Source organism: Globicephala melas, chromosome 8 (assembly GCF_963455315.2).
Source record: "Globicephala melas chromosome 8, mGloMel1.2, whole genome shotgun sequence".
NCBI lineage: Eukaryota > Metazoa > Chordata > Mammalia > Artiodactyla > Delphinidae > Globicephala > Globicephala melas.
This window is the reverse complement of record NC_083321.1, coordinates 52,617,589-52,637,805: the sequence shown is the minus strand read 5'-3', so window position 1 is coordinate 52,637,805 and position 20,217 is coordinate 52,617,589. Positions and strand designations below refer to the sequence as shown.

Here is a 20,217-nt window from a genome sequence, read left to right as displayed (position 1 = left end):
CCACTCTCTCTGCCACACAACAGCTTGAGATGATGCCCCTCTCGTACTGGCTCTTGCTGCCCCCTCGCCTTCCCAGCCCTTCCCCAGCCCCTCCTCCCTGAGCACCTTATTAATCAACCTCCTGGTGCAGATTCCATTTCTGCAATTACACGGTCATTTTCATCGATCCCCTCTGGACACACCAAACCAATTTTTGATTAATGGCTCAAGATCCCATCCTTTGCTTTAGATGGGGTAGGGGGAAGGACAAAGATTGATTTGCAAGTTCCCAGGTAGACAAGGACTGAGCCATTACTGTCTGGCAGCCTTAGTCCAGAACTTCACTTTTTTTTTTTTTTTCTTAACATCTTTATTGGAGTATAATTGCTTTACAATGGTGTGTTAGTTTCTGCTTTATAACAAAGTGAATCAGCTATATGTATACATATATCCCCATATCTCCTCCCTCTTGCGTCTCCCTCCCTCCCACCCTCCCTATCCCACCCCTCTAGGTGGTCACAAAGCACCGAGCTGATCTCCCTGTGCTATGGGGCTGCTTCCCACTAGCTTTCGGTTTTACATTTGGTAGTGTATATATGTCCATGCCACTCTCTCACTTTGTCCCAGCTTACCATTGCCCCTCCCCATGTTCTCAAGTCCATTCTCTAATAGGTCTGTGTCTTTATTCCCATCCTGCCCCTAGGTTCTTCATAACCATTTTTTTTTTAATATTTCGTATATATGTGTTAGCATACGGTATTTGTTTTTCTCTTTCTGACTTACTTCACTCTGTATGACTGACTCTAGGTCCATCCACCTCACTACAAATAACTCAATTTCGTTTCTTTTTATGGCTGAGTAATATTCTATTGTATATATGTGTCACATCTTCTTTATCCATTCATCTGTCGATGGACACTTAGGTTGCTTCCATGTCCTGGCTATTGTAAATAGAGCTGCAATGAACATTGTGGTACATGACTCTTTTTGAATTATGGTTTTCTCAGGGTATATGCCCAGTAGTGGGATTGCTGGGTCTTATGATAGTTCTATTTTTAGTTTTTTAAGGAACCTCCATACTGTTCTCCATAGTGGCTGCATCAATTTACATTCCCACCAACAGTGCAAGAGGGTTCCCTTTTCTCCACACCCTCTTCAGCATTTATTGTTTGTAGACTTTTTGATGATGGCCATTCTGACTGGTGGGAGGTGATACCTCATTGTAGTTTTGATTTGCATTTCTCTAATGATTAGTGATGTTGAGCATCCTTTCATGTGTTTGTTTGCCATCTGTATGTCTTCTTTGGAGAAGTGTCTGTTTAGGTCTTCTGCCTATGTTTGGATTGGGTTGTTTGTTTTTTTGATATTGAGCTGTATGAGCTGCTTGTAAATTTTGGAGATTAATCCTTTGTCAGTTGCTTCATTTGCAAATATTTTCTCCCATTTGAGGGTTGTCTTTTCATCTTGTTTATGGTTTCCTTTGCTGTGCAAAAGCTTTGAAGTTTCATTAGGTCCCATTTGTTTATTTTTGTTTTTATTTCCGTTTCTCTAGGAGGTGGGTCAAAAAGCATCTTGCTGTGATTTATGTCATAGAGTGTTAATGCCTATGTTTTCCTCTAAGAATTTGATAGTTTCTGGCCTTACATTTAGGTCTTTAATCCATTTTGAGCTTATTTTTGTGTATGGTGTTATGGAGTGATCTAATCTCATACTTCTACATGTACCTGTCCAGTTTTCCCAAGCACCATTTATTGAAGAGGCTGTCCTTTCTCCACTGTACATTCCTGCCTCCTTTATCAAAGATAAGGTGACCATATGTGTGTGGGTTTATCTCTGGGCTTTCTATCCTGTTCCATTGATCTATATATCTGTTTTTGTGCCAGTACCATACTGTCTTGATTACTGTAGCTTTGTAGTATAGTCTGAAGTCAGGGAGCCTGATTCCTCCAGCTCCGTTTTTCGTTCTCAAGATTGCTTTAGCTATTCGAGGTCTTTTGTGTTTCCATACAAATTGTGAAATTTTTTGTTCTAGTTCTGTGAAAAATGACAGTGGTAGTTTGATAGGGATTGCATTGAATCTGTAGATTGCTTTGGGTAGTATAGTCATTTTCACAATGTTGGTTCTTCCAATCCAAGAACATGGTATATCTCTCCGTCTGTTTGTATCATCTTTAATTTCTTTCATCAGTGTCTTATAGTTTTCTGCATACAGGTGTTTTGTCTCCTTAAGTAGGTTTATTCCTAGGTATTTTATTCTTTTTGTTGCAATGGTAAATGAGAGTGTTTCCTTAATTTCTCTTTCAGATTTTTCATCATTAGTGTATAGGAATGCAAGAGATTTCTGTGCATTAATTTTGTATCCTGCTACTTTACCAAATTCATTGATTAGCTCTAGTAGTTTTCTGGTAGCATCTTTAGGATTCTCTAGGTATAGTATCATGTCATCTGCAAACAGTGACAGCTTTACTTCTTCTTTTCCGATTTGGATTCCTTTTATTTCTTTTTCTTCTCTGATTGCTGTGGCTAAAGCTTCCAAAACTATGTTGAATAATAGTGGTAAGAGTGGACAACCTTGTCTTGTTCCTGATCTTAGAGGAAGTGATTTCAGTTTTTCACCATTGAGAACGATGTTGGCTGTGGATTTGTCATATATGGCCTTTATTATGTTCAGGTAAGTTCCCTCTATGCCTGCTTTTTGGAGGGGTTTTCATCATAAATCGGTGTTGAATTTTGTCGAAAGCTTTTTCTGTATCTATTGAGATGATCATATGATTTTTCTCCTTCGGTTTGTTAATATGGTGTATCACCTTGACTGATTTGTGTATGCTGAAGAATCCTTGCATTCCTGGGATAAACCCCACTTGATCATGGTGTATGATCCTTTTAATGCAGAACTTCACATTTTTAAAAGCGTCATTAGCAGGATTGTCAGATTCATGGCAGCTCATTGAGACAGTCAGCTATGCCCCTGACTTTGCCTTCTTGGTGTTAAAACAACCAAGGGAGCTTTTAAAATATTTTTTATACAAATGGGAATTTATTTAGTTCTTAGGAGGTTATATCCAGAAAAGGTATTTACCAGCAAAAATGTAAAAAGGAAAACGCAGGGACTTCCCTGGTGGTCCAGTGGTTAAGACTCCGTGCTTCCACTGCAGGGGGCATGGGTTCGATCCCTGGTCAGGGAACTAAGATCCCACATGCCACGCATGGCGTGGCCAAAAAATAAATAAAGTAAAAAATTTTTAAAGAAAGAAAGAAAAAGCAACAACAACACAGGGCAGAAAACAAAACTATCTAGCTATGTACTGCAACCATCTCCCTGTACTTCAGGAGAACACATCTTCCCACAGGGGACCTGGAGTGGTGGAGAAAAATCCGAACTAGGAATCTGCCCCAGCTGTCTGGTGCCACTTCTGTAAAATGCAGAGGTGGCACAACCTAGGGGAAGGGAAGGAGCATTTATTTGACCTTTACACAGTTGTTCGCATTTAATCCTCACAATAGGGCTAGAGAGTCTGTTGTAGGCATCATCCCCATTCACAGATAAACAAGTCAAGACTAGGTGATTAAATAACAAAGTCACACAACTTGTAAGTGGTGAGCCAGGATTTGGAGCCTGGTTTGGGTGACTGAAACCCATTCCTTGTCCAGTACTTGGGACCATCTCTAGGATTCCTACTGTAAAGAATTCCTGAAAGGGCAGTCTCTTCATCCTCTCTCTTCCTTGCTCCAAAACCTTCAGTGACCCTAAGTATTCTCATCATCTTTGGAAAGTGAGTCAGATGAAGGTCACAGATGCTGAGTTTGATCAGCACAGTTACTACCTCCTACCCACGCCCCTCCACCCAGAATTAAGCCTTGTGTTGGCAGGCATTTTTTTAGCCATGGTCCTAGCTGCTCTTCCTGTGCAAATGAGCCACATGTGGGTGGACTCCCTTTGTAGCCCCGGGCTGGTAGCCTGGCTGGCAGCCATACAGGTAGGGTTTACAGGTGTGGGTGCAGATGGGCACTCTTAGACCAGGATGCCCCTGTTTTCTGAGACGATTTTCTTTGCCAGGGTCTGCTGAACACCAGGAGGTAAACCAGGGAGGTCCTCACGTAGTGGATGCGGGAAGGGCTGAGGCAAAGGGGGACTGGTTGTTGGAGTCCCAGAGGGGCAACTCTCAGGAGAAACAGTTGGGAGCTCGAAACTGGGGACCTGCAGAGGTCAATGGCTCCAGCCTCCTGGACCAGGCAGAACCAGTCAGAGTCATGTCAAGCCAGACCCAGTTCAGACCTCAGCAGACAAATTTGGAATCTCTATGGTTGAAGTCACACCCCTGAGGGATACTGTTGTAAAAAGGAAAGAGCTTGACCAAAAGTCTGTCATCCTCAGTTAAGGTCTTGACGTTGCCACCGACTCACTATGTGACCCTTCAGAGCCCCGCTTCCACCTCTGGAAAATGGGGGCACGAGTGACCCCTGTCTGCCTGGGTGACGGGCTGCTGTGAGAATACAATGTGCCACATTGAATGTAAAGTCCTCTTAGAAAACCAGAAAGAGAGGTTACAGTTTGGGAGGACAAAAAAGGTGCTAAGGCAGTTAAGAATAGGAAAGCATTTGTGTGTCTTGTAAATGCAGTTGTTAGAATTTGATCTTGTGTGAGTTTTTGTTTTTAATCTTCCCATTTGGGGTGCAAGCCTCCTGTATGTGCCAGCCCTATGCCAGGGTGCTCTGGCTCTCCACTCTCGTCAGTAGCCTGGCACTGAGTAGGCATTTATTAAATGTTTGTGGAAAGATGGAGGGAGTAAAGAGGAGGGGAGGGCGAAGGGTGGGGAAGGAGAGAGGGAGGGAGGGAAAGACAGAGGAAAGAGAGTGAGGCAGACACGGTCTCTGCCCTAAAGAGCCCCAGTCTGGAGAGGCAGCTACAGAATGGTAGGCAGCTCATCTGATGGAGGCTGCTGTGATGGGGCGAGGGGATGGGGACAGAGGGGGGTTACGGGGACACAGGAGAGGGAGTACTCGACCCCTGGAGGCGGAGGGTCAGGGTGATCTCCCTGAGGGAGTAACCCCGGACCTGAACCTTTGGTTGCTGAGGGCGTTACTAGGCAGATGGGCAGTGGTGCTGGGCAACAGCACTGACGTGCCTTAGAGAGAGCTGCCGAGGGCCGTATCGGTAGAGGTGCCAGGGCGGAGGCGGTGGGTGCTGCTTCTTGGAGACCGTAACTGCGACATCCCTTTCAGTTCTGGGGGCACACTTTCCAAGGGAGGGGAGCCAACGGAGATGTGCAGCGAGGAGAGCAGTCAGAACGGTGAGGGCTCTGAGCTGTTGGGGGACATGCGTTGCCCAGAGAAGCCAGGAGTATCTTCAGATATCAGTCCTGGGTCAGGCAGCATGGCATTCTCTGGAAGGGTGGCCCCACAGCACAGAACCCGGATCAGGGCAGGGACACAGGGAGTGGAGCTGACAGAAATACAGGCTTCTGTTCAGGGTCCAGTCTACAGAGGGTGGGCTGCCTCACCCGGCTGTGTGGCCCTGACCCCACCCCACCCCCACCCCCGCACCGGGGCAGCGCAGGCAGAGGCTGGGGCCAGCCAGCGGGAGACAGCAGCACAAGTTCAGGAGACCCGATGACCCCCAGGTCTGTCCTTTCAGCCTGGGCGCCTTTGAAGTGTCTCTGCGGAGTTGTGCTTTCAGGGCCCAGAGAGAAAGGACTTCTCGAGCAAAGTGACGTCTTCGCACTGAAAGGACTTTCAGGCCTCTCCGGTTGGAGAAACTCAGGCAGGTGAGGGCTTGTGGCCAGCGCTGATGGTCCTGGTGCACTGGTAGCTTTACAGTGTTCGTGGTGTGCACCCCACACGGGGGGCTCCGCAAGTCAGGGCCCCGGGCTCATTCCCACCTGTTCCCCCAGCAGAGGACCTAACCCAGAGCGCAGGCTCAGCCGACTTTGTCCAATGAATGGATAAAAGAGAAAAAAACATCAAATAGAATAAAGAGAAAAAGCTATATGCCAGCCACCCATTACTCCCACAGATAGCTGCCAGGTACTGTGAGCCAGACACTAGGTACTGACGATGCAGAGATGAACAAAACGCAGGCCATGAGCTAGGGGGAGAGGCAGGCAATTACCGAACACCATGATAATCGCTAGAATAGAGGCCACAGAGTCCCGTGGGGGGGGAGGGGCGGGGCGCGAGTTCTTGTTTTGAGAAGGCCTTGTCTCCTGCAATTCTTCATAAGAATAACAAGCCTTTCAAAGACGGTTTCCTTGACACCCCCCCTCGGGTAACTGCATCTCTTATAATGTGTTGGGAGCTCTGTCTGTGTCTAGGAAACGTGGGTGCCTGTCCAGGGCCCTTGGAGGCAGACAGGAGGAGACAAAGCTGTGAAATCGCCCGGCCCACCGTCCCCCCTCCTCCTGCAGGGCCCCTCTCAGCACCTCCTGCCCATCTTTGTTTCAAGTGAGTTTGCTCCATCCCTTCTACCCACCCAGTGAGATTTTGAGAGGTCTCTGTTTAGTCCTGGACCTGCTATTTCTAGCTGTGTGGCTTTGGGAGAGCTGCTTGCCCACTCTGGGCCTAGTTTCCCATCTGTAGAGCGAGACATTGGACCAGATCACCAAGTCCCTAACTAACATTTAGTTAACTAACTAACTAACATTTAGTTAATACTAAATATCACCTGTATTCCAGGGGTCATGCCATGAGTGTTTCCATAAATGAATCCTCCCTGGAAGGTGGGCACTGTAATCCCCATTTTATAGATTAAGGAAACTGAAACGTTGCAGCCTGGATGCCCATGATGACACCATGGCTAGGATGGAGTTGAGTCAGCCTTCGAACCCAGCTCTTCTGGCCTCGAGCACAGTCAGTGCATTTTCTCCTCCAGCAGCCTGCTCTATACCGTCCAAGAAATGACCTAGGTTAAAATACCCAGCACCGAGCCTGGCACATGGTTATTGCTCAGGAAATATGAGTTTCTTGCTTTCTCAGGGCTTTTCTAAGCTGTGGAAGCAGGGGGTTCAAGGACAGGGTCTATAGGTCCTGATTTCTGAACAGGGCCCTACACCAGGAGCACTGCCCCAGCTCTGGGCTGCTGTGATGGTGCATCAGGAGAGTCTGAGAAGAAAAAAAACCAGGTGGATTATGGGATTAGAACTGTGTGCAATGGCAAGAATCAGCCTTTCTCCAGATAGTCTCGGGCAGCGCTTGGTAATCCTGTTTACAGACTCTAATAAAGCTTGGATCCAAGGTCAGCGTGTGTGTACCCAGGAGGCATTGCCTGTCACCATGGAAACAGGAAGAAGGGCAGAAAACTAAGTTCCTAAGACTTTGGTTGTCTCATGTAACCTTGGAACGCTACATTTTGCAGATAGGACAGAGCCTGGCACAGAAAAGTCTCTCATTTATTCATTCATTCGACAAGTATCTAGTCAGGGCTTTCCCTGGGTCAGGTACTGTTTTAGGTACAATGATTTACGAAATTGACATGGTCCTGCCCTTTGAAGCTCCAGTCTAGTAGGAGAAACATTAATGGAAAAGAATGCAAGTAATTAGCTGTGATAAGGGATATGAAAGAAAGTGTCAGGGACTAGGAGAGCCTGTAGCAGGGGCCTGGTCACATCTGCTTCCCTGGGAAGGGGAGCTGAAAGACGGAGGATGAGTAGTATGAACAGGAGAAGAGGAAGCAAGAGAAGGTCACAGGAGGAGACAACAGCATGTGCAAAAGCTGTAAATGGAAAGGAGCAGAGCATGGAAGGCCGGGGCATAGAGAGCTGGGAGACGGTGGGAGCAGGCTGGTCAGCGAGGTGAGGCCATGGAACAGGGTAAAACCTCTTTATTCTCAGTGCAAGGCGAAACCTTGAAGAGTCCTCAGCTGGGGAAGGATTTGCTTTTTTGAAAGGTCATCCTGATTTCTGTATGAAGAATGGATTGGAGGAGGGGCCAGGGATACCAGTTAGGGGACGGTGACAGTGGTCCACAGAGATGATGGCGCAGCTGGTGGGGGAAGGGAGGGAGGGAAAGAAATGTGAATATTCAGGAAATAAATGTTAGGTGCCGGAACAGATGGCTCCTGATGGATTGGGTGAAGGTTTTGAGGGAGTCGAAAGTATCTAGGATGACTCTGAGTTTCTGGCTGGGGCCATGGGATAGATGATGAACCAGGTTTCAGCAACAATAATTTGTACATCTTTCTGTTTGACCTTCTTTGCTCCAGGTACTGTGCTGAGCATTGGGGCTGCAGGCCAGGTGGATGGCCCCTGGCTTCAGGGAGTTCACAGTCGAATGGGGGGAAAACTGACATGCGATTAGGGTATCTATGAATGTGGGGAGAGACTGTAAAATGGTGCTGCAAGGGAGAGACAGACAAAACTAATTTGGAGAGGTGCATCCAGGAAGACCTTGTAAGGTGGGATCTGAGCCAAGCCATCAGGGACAGACAGGAAAAGTGGGTTAAAGAGGGCAATCCAGGCAGCAGAAACAAAACAGCATCATGGGGTGGCCAGAGGACAGTGCAGGAGGGTGAGGCTGCAGGGCTGTCCACCACCTTCCCTGCCTTCTTCCAGGGCTGCCAGGAGGCTCCAGTGAGCTAAAGTGATGAGCGCGTGATCATCTGATAAACTCTTACATAGTTATTATGGTTATGGACTTATTCATGTAAGGCACAAAAGCACTCTATAGATGTCACAAATTATCATTTCAGATCCCTGCCCAACAGGATCATCTAATCCTCTGTCGTAGTTGTCCCTGACATTTGTATTGCTATCCCCATTTTACAGATGAGGAAACTGAGGTCTATTGTGGTTGAGTAATTGCCCAAGGTCTGGCAGGCAATTAGCAGCACAGAAACCAAGAGAAAGCCAGCAGGTCGTTCTAGTTTCTAAGAGGGTACACAGGCTGGGAGGTGAAAGGAACCTGTCTCATATGCTGTCTTGAGAAGATCTGCAGCTGGCTCAAGGCACCAGACTCAGACTCTGTGCAGGTTGGGCTGGGCCCCTGGGCAGCTGGCCTGTGGGCTGAGTGGAACTGAACCCAGCCCATCTCCACTCACCTACCACGCATCGGCTTCCACCCTGGGGGAGTGGCTCTGTCTCATTCACACAGATGGCACTGTGAGTGGTGGGACATTTTACAGATGGGGAGCCTGGCAGGCCACCATGGAATGAAGTGATGGCCAGTCAGTGTCAATGAGAGTTTTATGTTGCCCTTGAGAGTGGTTTTGTTCACAGGAAAACCAACCAAGGCTGCATTCGTTTTAAAAACAAGAGCTTAATTTATAAAAGTAACAAACTTAAAAATCTAGTAAAATTTAACAAACTCTTTTAAGGAGGATTTTATAACTTAATTCAATTCCCCTAAATATTTTTAAATAAATTGTAAGTAATTTAAAATAAACTAAGCTTAAAAATATGTTTACTACTAGGCTGTAATAAAAGTTCCATCATTGTTTACAAAATTTATAAAATTGTCTTATATCTTTCTTTTTTTTTCAACATCTTTATTGGAGTATAATTGCTTTACAATGGTGTGTTTGTTTCTGCTTTATAACAAAGTGAATCAGCTATACATATACATATGTTCCCATATCTCCTCCCTCTTGCGTCTCCCTCCCACCATCCCTATCCCACCCCTCTCAGTGGTCACAAAGCACCGAGCTGATCTCCCTGTGCTATGCGGCACTTCCCACTAGCTATCTATTATTGCACATTTGGTATTGTATATATGTCCATGCCACTCTCTCACTTGATGCCAGCTTACCCTTTCCCCTCCCCATGTCCTCAAGTCCATTCTCTACATCTGTGTCTTTATTCCTGTCCTGCCCTTGGTTTCTTCAGAACCATTTTTTTTTAAGATTCCATATATATGTGTTAGCATACGGTATTTGTTTTTCTCTTTCTGACATACTTCACTCTGTATGACAGACTCTAGGTCCATCCACCTCACTACGAATAACACAATTTCGTTTCTTTTTATGGCTGAGTAATATTCTATTGTATATATGTGTCACATCTTCTTTATCCATTCATCTGTCGATGGACACTTAGGTTGCTTTCATGTCCTGGCTCTTGTAAATAGAGCTGCAATGAACATTGTGGTACATGACTCTTTTTGAATTATGGTTTCTCAGGGTATATGCCCAGTAGTGGGATTGCTGGGTCGTATGGTAGTTCTATTTTTAGTTTTTTAAGGAACCTCCATACTGTTCTCCATAGTGGCTGCATTAATTTACATTCCCAACAACAGTGCAAGAGAGTTCCCTTTTCTCCACACCCTCTCCAGCATTTATTGTTTGTAAATGCTTTGATGATGACCATTCTGACTGATGGGAGGTGATACCTCATTGTAGTTTTGATTTGCATTTCTCTAATGATTAGTGATGTTGAGCATCCTTTCATGTGTTTGTTGGCCATCTGTATGTCTTCTTTGGAGAAATGTCTATTTAGGTCTTCTGCCCATGTTTGGATTGGGTTGTTTGTTTTTTTGATATTGAGCTGCACAAGCTCAATATGGAGATTTTAGAGATTTTGGAGTAAATTTTGGAGATTAATCCTTATCAGTTGCTTCATTTGCAATTATTTTCTCTCATTCTGATGGTTGTCTTTTCATCTTGTTTATGGTTTCCTTTGCTGTGCAAAAGCTTTGAAGTTTCATTAGGTTCCATTTGTTTATTTTTGTTTTCATTTCCATTTCTCTAAGAGGTGGGTCAAAAAGGATCTTGCTGTGATTTATGTCAAAGAGTGTTATGCCTATGTTTTCCTCTTAGAGTTATATAGTGTCTGGCCTTATATTTAGGTCTTTGATCCATTCTGAGCTTATTTTTGTGTATGGTGTTAGGGAGTGTTCTAATTTCATTCTTTTACATGTAGCTGTCCAGTTTTCCCAAGCACCACTTATTGAAGAGGCTGTCTTTTCTCCATTGTATATTCTTGTCTCCTTTATCAAAAATAAGGTGACCATATGTGCGTGGGTTTATCTCTGGGCTTTCTATCCTGTTCCATTGATCTATATATCTGTTTTTGTGCCAGTACCATGCTGTCTTGATTACTGTAGCTTTGTAGTATAGTCTGAAGTCAGGGAGCCTGATTCCTCCAGCTCCGTTTTTTGTTCTCAAAATTGCTTTGGCAATTCAGGGTCTTTTGTGTTCCCATACAAATTGTGAAACTTTTTGTTCTAGTTCTGTGAAAAATGCCATTGGCAGTTTGATAGGGATTGCATTGAATCTGTAGATTGCTTTCGGTAGTATAGTCATTTTCAAAATGTTGATTCTTCCAATCCAAGAACATGGTATATCTCTCCATCTGTTTGTATCATCTTTAATTTCCTTCAGCAGTGTCTTATAGTTTTCTGCATACAGGTGTTTTGTCTCCTTAAGTAGGTTTATTCCTAGGTATTGTATTCTTTTTGTTACAGTGGTAAATGGGAGTGTTTCCTTAATTTCTCTTTCAGATTTTTCATCATTAGTATATAGGAATGCAAGAGATTTCTGTGCATTAATTTTGTGTCCTGCTACTTTACCAAATTCATTGATTTGCTCTAATATTTTTCTGGTAGCATCTTTAGGATTCTCTATATATAGTATCATGTCATCTGCAAGCAGTGACAGCTTTACTTCTTTTCCGATTTGGATTCTTTTTATTTCTTTTTCTTCTCTGATTGCTGTGACTAAAGCTTCCAAAACTATGTTGAATAATAGTGGTGAGAGTGGACAACCTTGTCTTGTTCCTGATCTTAGAGGAAATGGTTTCAGTTTTTCACCACTGAGGACGATGTTGGCTGTGGGTTTGTCATATATGGCCTCTATTATGTTCAGGTAAGTTCCCTCTATGCCTATTTTCTGGAGAGTTTTTTTTTTTTATCATAAATGAGTGATGAATTTTCTCAAAAGCTTTTTCTGCATCTATTGAGATGATCATATGGTTTTTCTCCTTCAATTCGTTAATATGGTTTATCACATTGATTGATTTGTGTATATTGAAGAATCCTTGCATTCCTGGGATAAACCCCACTTGATCATGGTGTATGCTCCTTTTAATGTGCTGTTGGATTCTGTTTGCTAGTACTTTGTTGAGGATTTTTGCATCTATGTTCATCAGTGATATTGGCCTGTAGTTTTCTTTCTTTGTGACATCTTTGTCTGGTTTTGGTATCACGGTGATGGTGACCTTGTAGAATGACTTTGGGAGTGTTCCTCCCTCTGCTATATTTTGGAAGAGTTTGAGAAGGATAGGTGTTAGCTCTTCTCTAAATGTTTGATAGAATTCGCTTGTGAAGGCATCTGGTCCTGGCCTTTTGTTTGTTGGAAGATTTTTAATCACAGTCTCAATTTCAACACTTGTGATTGGTCTGTTTATATTTTCTATTTCTTCCTGGTTCAGTTTCAGAGGGTTGTGCTTTTCTAAGAATGTGTCCATTTCTTCCAGGTTGTCCATTTTATTGGCATATAGTTGCTTGTAGTAATCTCTCATGATCCTTTGTATTTCTGCAGTGTCAGTTGTTACTTCTCCTTTTTCATTTCTAATTCTATTGATTTGAGTCTTCTCCCCATTTTTCTTGATGAGTCTGGCTAATGGTGTATCAATTTTGTTTATCTTCTCAAAGAACCAGCTTTTAGTTTTATTGATCTTTGCTACTGTTTCCTTCATTTCTTTTTCATTCATTTCTGATCTGATCTTTATGACTTCTTTCCCTCTGCTAACTTTGGAGTTTTTTTGTTCCTTATCTAATTGCTTTAGGTGTAAGGTTAGGTTGTTTATTTGAGATGTTTCTTATTTCTTGAGGTAGGATTGTATTGCTATAAAATTCCCTCTTAGAACTGCTTTTGCTGCATCCCATGGGTTTGGGTCGTTGTGTTTTCATTGTCATTTGTTTCTAGGTATTTTTTGATTTCCTCTTTGATTTCTTCAGTGATCTCTTGGTTATTTAGTAGTGTATTGTGTAGCCTCCATGTGTTTGTATTTTTTACAGATTTTTTCCTGTAATTGATATCTAGTCTCAGCGTTGTGGTCGGAAAAGATACTTGATTTTCTTAAATTTACCAAGGCTTGCTATGTGACCCAAGATATGATCTATCCTGGAGAATGTTCCATGAGCATTTAAGAAAGTGTATTCTGCTGTTTTTGGATGGAATGTCCTATAAATATCAATTAAGTCCATCTTGTTTAATGTATCATTTAAAGCTTGTGTTTCCTTACTTATTTTCATTTTAGATGATCTGTCCATTGGTGAAAGTGGGGTGTTAAAGTCCCCTACTATGATTGTGTTACTGTTGATTTCCCCTTTTACAGCTGTTAGCATTTTCCTTATGTATTGATGTGCTCCTATGTCGGGTGCATAAATATTTACAACTGTTATATCTTCTTCTTCTTGGATTGATCCCTTGATCATTATGTAGTGTCCTTCTTTGTCTCTTGTAATAGTTTTAATTTTAAAGTCTATTTTGTCTGATATGAGACTTGCTACTCCAGCTTTCTTTTGAATTCCATTTACATGGAATATCCTTTTCCCCCCACTTTCAGTCTGTATGTGTCCCTATGTCTGACGTGGGTCACTTGTAGACAGCATATATATGGGTCTTGTTTTTGTATCCATTCAGCCAGTCTATGTCTTTTGGTGGGAGCATTTAATCCATTTACATTTAAGGTAATTATTGATACGTATGTTCCTATTACCATTTTCTTAATTGCTTTGAGTTTGTTATTGTAGGTCTTTTCCTTCTCTTGTGGTTCCTGCCTAGAGAAGTTCCTTTAGCGTTTGTTGTAAAGCTGGTTTGGTGGTGCTGAATTCTCTTAGCTTTTGCTTGTCTGTAAAGATTTTAATTTCTCTGTTTAATCTGAATGAGATCCTTGCTGGGAAGAGTAATCTTGGTTGTATGTTTTTCCCTTTCATCACTTTAAATATGTCCTGCCACTCCCTTCTGGCTTGCAGAGTTTCTGCTGAAAGATCAGCTGTTAACCTTATGGGGATTCCGTTGTATGTTATTTGTTGTTTTTCCCTTGCTGCTTTTAATATTTTTTCTTTGTATTTAATTGTTTATAGTTTGATTAATATGTGTCTTGGTGTGTTTCTCCTTGGATTTATCCTGTATGGGACTCTCTGTGCTTCTTGGACTTGATTGACAATTTCTTTTCCATATTAGGGAAGTTTTCAATTATAATCTCTTCAAATATTTTCTCAGTCCTTTTATTTTCTCTTCTTCTTCTGGGACCCCTATAATTCGAATATCAGTGAGTTTAATGTTGTCCCAGGAATTACTAAGACTGTCCTCAATTCTTTTCATTCTTTTTTCTTTATTCTGCTCTGCAGTAGTTATTTCCACTATTTTATCTTCCAGGTCACTTATCCGTTTTTCTGCCTCGGTTATTGTTCTATTGATTTCTTCTAGAAAATGTTTAATTTCATTTATTGTGTTGTTCATCATCGTTTGTTTGCTCTTTAGTTCTTGTAGGTCCTTGTTAAATGTTTCTTATATTTTCTCCATTCTATTTCCAAGATTTTGGATCATCTTTACTCTCATTACTCTGAATTCTTTTTCAGGTAGACTGCCTATTTCCTCTTCATTTGTTTGGTCTGATGGGTTTTTACGTTGCTCCTTCATCTGCTGTGTGTTTCTCTGTCTTTTCATTTTGCTTAACTTACTGTGTTTGGGGTCTCCTTTTCGCAGTCTGAAGGTTCGTAGTTCCCGTTGTTTTTGGTGTCTGCCCCCAGCGGCTAAGGTTGGTTCAGTGGGTTGTATAGGCTTCGTGCTGGAGGGTCTGGTGCCTGTGTTCTGGTGGATGATGCTGGATCTTTCTGGTGAGCAGGACCATGTCCAGTGGTGTGTTTTGGGGTGTCTGTGACCCTATTCTGATTTTAGGCAGCCTCTCTGCTAATGGGTGGGTTTGTGTTCCTGTCTTGCTAGTTGTTTGGCATGGGGTGTCCAGCACTGTAGCTTGCTGGTCATTGAGTGGAGCTGGGTCTCAGCATTGAGATGGAAATCTCTGGGAGAGCTTTTGCCGTTTGATGTTACATGGAGCTGGGAGGTCTCTGGTAGACCAATGTCCTGAACTTGGCTCCCCCACTTCAGAGGCACAGGCCTGACACCCGGCCAGAGCACCAAGACCCTGTCAGCCACACGGCCTTGCCTAAAATTTCCAGTGTATCAACTGGGGTGAGTTGAACGCCTGGGGGTTAGAGCAGCTGGGAACTGGCTGGGTACCTCTTGCTTTCTCCATATAGCCTTTCCAAGTGGCTTTTCCAAAAGTCCAGACTTGGCTTCTTTACAGTATGAGAGCTTCAGGACAGTTAACTTATATCTTTCAACTTAAAATCAAGTCTAAATTAATTTTTAAATTACACCTTTTTTATAGGAATCACAAAGCTAATCTGTTAGATATAATATGCCAAATTATTTTAAACATTACAAATACTTTCAAACTAAATCTACAGAGATTTTTCCTAAATTTAATACCCAAAAAAGGTAATATATAGATTTGATTTAATTTATCATTTCTAATCTTTTTTCTAAAATTTCCATGATTAAAGACACTTACTTACTAAGGAAACAAGTTTACTAACCAGAGCAACATAGGGGTGTATATCTGAGCAAATTTAAGGTTAGTTCACAGCTGGCTGAGAATGCTCATTCAGAAAAATGAGGCAGGGCATGGGAGCCAGTGCCCCAAACATCGGGAAACTGTACTTTGCACCCCGTGCTGTGGGTCTGGCCCTCTTTTAAATCTCCGTGCCAGCAGGGGACACTGAGTCCATGTCCTGCCAATGGGATAGGTTTTGCAACCCAAGCTCCTGAGATCAAGTTAAACCCTGGTCACCTCTTTTGTCTCCTGTCTCAGCTTCATCACCCCTTTCAGGATGACTCTACCCAAGTTGTTTACTCGCAGATAGGATTCATCTAATCAGTGTCCTGCTGGATTCTATTCTGAATTAGGTTTTTAGTTTTCCTTTCTGGCCAACCACCAGGTATTAGAAGTATTTTAATGCCATCCTTGGATTCTGCATGTTTTTCGTGGCCTTGCCTGGCTCCCTCCACAGACACTAAGGTCCTACTGATGGCAGCCAGCTGGGTTCACGTGGCTGGGACAGCTGTGCTCTGTGATGTGCTGAACGAGCAAGCCACCCCGGCCCCTCTCTGTCCACTGTGATGCTCAGAGACATCAAGAGGGACTGGATGCACAGGCTGCCCGGGGCACTGTGTACTCTTCTGAGAGATGTCAGTTCCTAAGGGCTCAAGGTGCTAAATATAGTAAAAAGCTTCTGGATCAGGATGACATGTCAGAATAAAAATAGTCCAGATGTGTGTAAGTAAATAGAAAAATAATTATAAGATTACATAGTAATATGGTACAAGGTGCTCTATGTACATAATTTCTCATCATCATAAATTTGAGTCAATATCATTTTACCCAATGAAATAGATGACACACTTGGGGCCCAGAGAGACGAAACCATAATGAGCTAAGAAAGTGTTACCAAGTAGAAGTCTTACTGGACCAGCTTTAAACTATAGGAACTGTTAAAATACTGAAATGATTTTAAGCATAAAGACTTGACTGCAATGTGTAAAAGAGTAATAATAACAACGAAGATTGAGCACCTACTATGTGGCAGGTGCTATAAGGGAAGGAGCACAGGCCCCGGGAGTGGAAAGACCCAGACTTTACAGTCCATGCAGGTCTCCTCACTTCCCATATCACTTGCCCACTCGACTTCAGTTCCTTCATCTGTATATCATACAAGTAAGGGTAATTAATCCTCCCTTTGAGCTTCACAGGATTGCTGGGTTGCTGAAATGAGCTTTGGAAAGAAGTGATTTGGAAAGTAGAATGTGCTGTAAGTGTGCATAGGCTTGTGACACTGGCTGAGCCCAGCCTGCAGGGCAGGAGGATGCACTCTCATCTTGACTGGGGTGGTCTGAGTGTGGCAACATTTGCCCTTGGTGTCAGTGATGTCACCTGCTCTCCATGATGTGGGTGGGCCGAGAGGTGGGGCGGGGGTCCACGGTGAGGCAGGTGGAGCAGCCTGTGAGGGTTCTGATGAGAGGCCTGGACTCTTGGTTGCCGGGAAATCAGCCCCAGAGCCTTGGAGTAAGTGAGGGCAAGGGCCCAGGGAGAGTAGAGGGAGCCAGAGTGGGGACAGAGCGAGGGGAGCAGGGCCTCTTCACTGCCTGAACGGGGAGTCCCAGCCAGTCACCTACCAAATGTGATACAGGCGACAATGGGGAGCATTGTTTATAGAGAATTTAAAAGCAATAATAAAACCAATTAAAAGCTGGTCTGCTTTTTATTGTCACCCCAGCCGGCTGGCTGTCGTAAGCAATGTCGGTGATAAAATACGTTTTTACGTTTTCCCTTTTCAGGGAGGTGGGGAAGAGGAACATTCCCTCTTTCTTTCATGCATGCCTTGGACCCTTTGCCCCTCCCCACTCAGCACTTAACTAGGGGGTTGGGGAGGGAAGGAGTCTGGGAAGGCCCTGAGAACAGGAGCACCCTAGCCTGTAGGGTCCTCTGAGAGGATAGCTAAGATGGGCCCCCAGGATGGGCCCAGATATTCTGGAGGAAGGAAGCGTGTCCTGTGGAGTGTGGGGTGGACAGGCTGCTAGGACGCTCACTGGGGACTCTGAGTCCCGCTACGGTGCTGCCGCTGTCACCCAGGGGCTGCCCTCCGTGCCACGCGCAGGTTATAATCAATTGGCAAGCACATTGAATGACCAATTCCCAAGCCTGCTCCTCACCCAGCCCCACATTCTGTACTAAGGACGTGGAGATCAGGTTCTCCTCCTGACTCTCCAGCAAGAGCTGCCCTGCCCAGGCTCCACTAGGCCAAGACTTATCAGGCAATCTGTGCTCTGCCCTGTCCTTGGCCTGAGCACTGGCCCTCACAGTGACCACCTCTCTCTCCTCTGCAGGAACCAGGTCGAACCCACCAGTGATTCACGTAAGAGTCAAGGTCCTGTAACCACAGAACCAGACAAAGATCAAGGTCCCGTGGGCCCTGGGCCTCTGAAAGATCAAGGTCCTGTGATCCAAACGCCTTCAAAGGGTCAAGACCCCACAGTCCCAGAGCCTCCGAAGGATCAACCTCCTGTGGTCCCGGGGTCTCTGAAGGATCTAGGCCCCATAGTCCCTGCCTCAGTTAAGGATCAAGATCACGTGGTCCCTGAGCCTTTAAAGAAAGAAGGTTCTGTGATCTCAGCACCAGTCAAGGACCAAGATTCCTTGGCCCCAGTGCCTCTAGAGAATCAAAGTCCTATGGTTCCAGCAAGAGGTAAAGATCAAGGTTCCGTGGTACCAGAGCTTCTGAAGGATCAAGGCCCCGTGGCCCCAGCACCTGTCAAGGATCAAGGCCCTGGGGTCCAAGCACCTGTCAAGAATCAAGGCCCCACGGCCCCTGAACCTGTGGGCAAAGGCCCCATGGGCCCAGCACTTGTCAAGGATCAAGGTTCTATGGTCCCAGAGCAACCGCAGGATCAAAGTGCCATGGTCACAGCACCTGTGAAGAGTGAAGTTTCTGTGCTCTCTGAGTCTGGAAAGAATCAAGGTTCAGTGGTCCCAGAGCCAGTCACAGATCAAGGTGGAGGGGCCCCAGAGCTCCTAAAGGATCACGATGCTGTAATTGCAGAACCTGTGAAGAATCAAGGTCCAGAACTAGTCAAGGATCAAGGCCCCGTGGTCCCAGAGCCTGTGAAGAATCAAGTTCCTATACCCCCAGTGCCTCTGAAAGATCAAGGTCCTCTGGTGCCACCACCAGCAAAGGACCAAGGTCCTGTGGTCCCTGAGCCTCTGAAGATTCAAGGTCTCAGGAGCCCTCAGCTGCCCACTGTACCACCTCCACCCCCAGTCATGATCCCAACTGTGCCCTATGCAGAATATGTTGAGAGTTCTCCTTGACGCTCACCCCTCGACATGCCAAAGAAGGAGCTAGCAATGAAGATGCTCCCTCTCAGGGGCGGCAAAGACACTTATTTAATCTGCATGAAACATGTATTGTATAGTCTTGCTGGAATCTAATAAAACTTGTCCCTCTGGCTCAGCAGTGTCCCTCTCCCTGTCTGGCTTCATTTGAGTGTGTGTGTGTGTGTGTGTGTGTGTGTGTGTGTGTGCGCGCCATGCACATTTGAGGGTGGGCATTCAGGGCTCTGCATTCATCCAACCGGGCCATCTGAGAAATTCCCAGCTCCTGTGAGCTGTCGCTATGAGATGGGAGTGGGTGGGAGTTGCTTGAGACTGAGGACAGGACCCCATCGTGAGGGTGTGGGCGGGACACACATGTTTCCCTTTTACTCTCACTCTGTGACCACACTTCACTTCTGACACCAGAGGTGGTGGGGGGGGGTGGAGGAGGTCCCTCACATCAAGCAATTATCTAACACCAACTGGGGGGCCCTACATTGAAATCAATTCTGACGCTATCTACCTAGAGACAGCGTCAGCTCCCACAGGTGAAGGGCTCAGTCCCACAGGCCTGTCCCCCCGCACCCCCCCCAACTTCAGATGCCAATTGCAAGTCCCAGGCTATCACCTGTACTTCTGACTGACTTGCTATAAATCAGCATTCCCACAACCCCCTGCTTGGGTTCAATAATTTGCCAGAATGGCTCACAGAACTCTGGGAAACACGTACTTATGTTTACTGATTTATCCTCAAAGGATAAAGAATACATCCAGATGGAAGAGATGCATAGGGTAAGGTACAGGGGAAGGGGCACGGAGCCTCCCTGCCCTTGCCAAGCACACCACCCTGCCAGTGCCCCCAGCAACCCAGAAGGTCTCCGAACCTCAGACTCTGGGGATTTTTATGAAGGTTTCATCATGCTGGCATAATCAATGATTAACTCAATCTCCAGCCCCTCTCCCCTTCCCAGAGGATGGAAGGTGGGGCTGAAAATTCCAAGCTTCTAATCGTGACTTGGTCTTTCTGGTGACCAGCCCCCATCCTGAAGTGATCCAGAAGCCACCAAGAGTCCCCTCATTAAAACAAAAGACACTGCTAGAACCCAGGAAACTTTGAGGGTTTTAAGAGCTCTAGTATTTCACAGGTCAGTTTCCATGAAAGCCTAGGTACCCAACAGGGACCAAACTGCAGCAGCTGACTGTTCAGAGTTGAAACCTGCAGAGGAGACAGGAGCAGGGACCCAGGTGCCCAGGATAACCCTGGATGACAGTTGTTTGCCAAGGGCTCAGTCCTAAAGGTCCTCCAGGGGTCATGCTTCTTGAGTAAACCAGGCCTCTGATCAGAAGGGTCCCGGGACACTCATGAGGGCAG

At 44.9% G+C, this 20,217-nt stretch overlaps 1 protein-coding gene across 1 annotated transcript in view; it reads left to right on the top strand.

The window, feature by feature from the left end:
• MAP6 (microtubule associated protein 6) overlaps window positions 1–18,987 on the top strand; it is an 88,765-nt gene extending 69,778 nt beyond the window's left edge. The window contains exon 4 of the mRNA XM_030836048.2: window positions 17,861–18,987. Coding sequence (XP_030691908.2) covers window positions 17,861–18,842 — 982 coding nt within the window. The 3' untranslated portion in view covers window positions 18,843–18,987. The remainder of the gene's footprint in view (window positions 1–17,860) is intronic.
• Window positions 18,988–20,217: the final 1,230 nt, after the last annotated feature.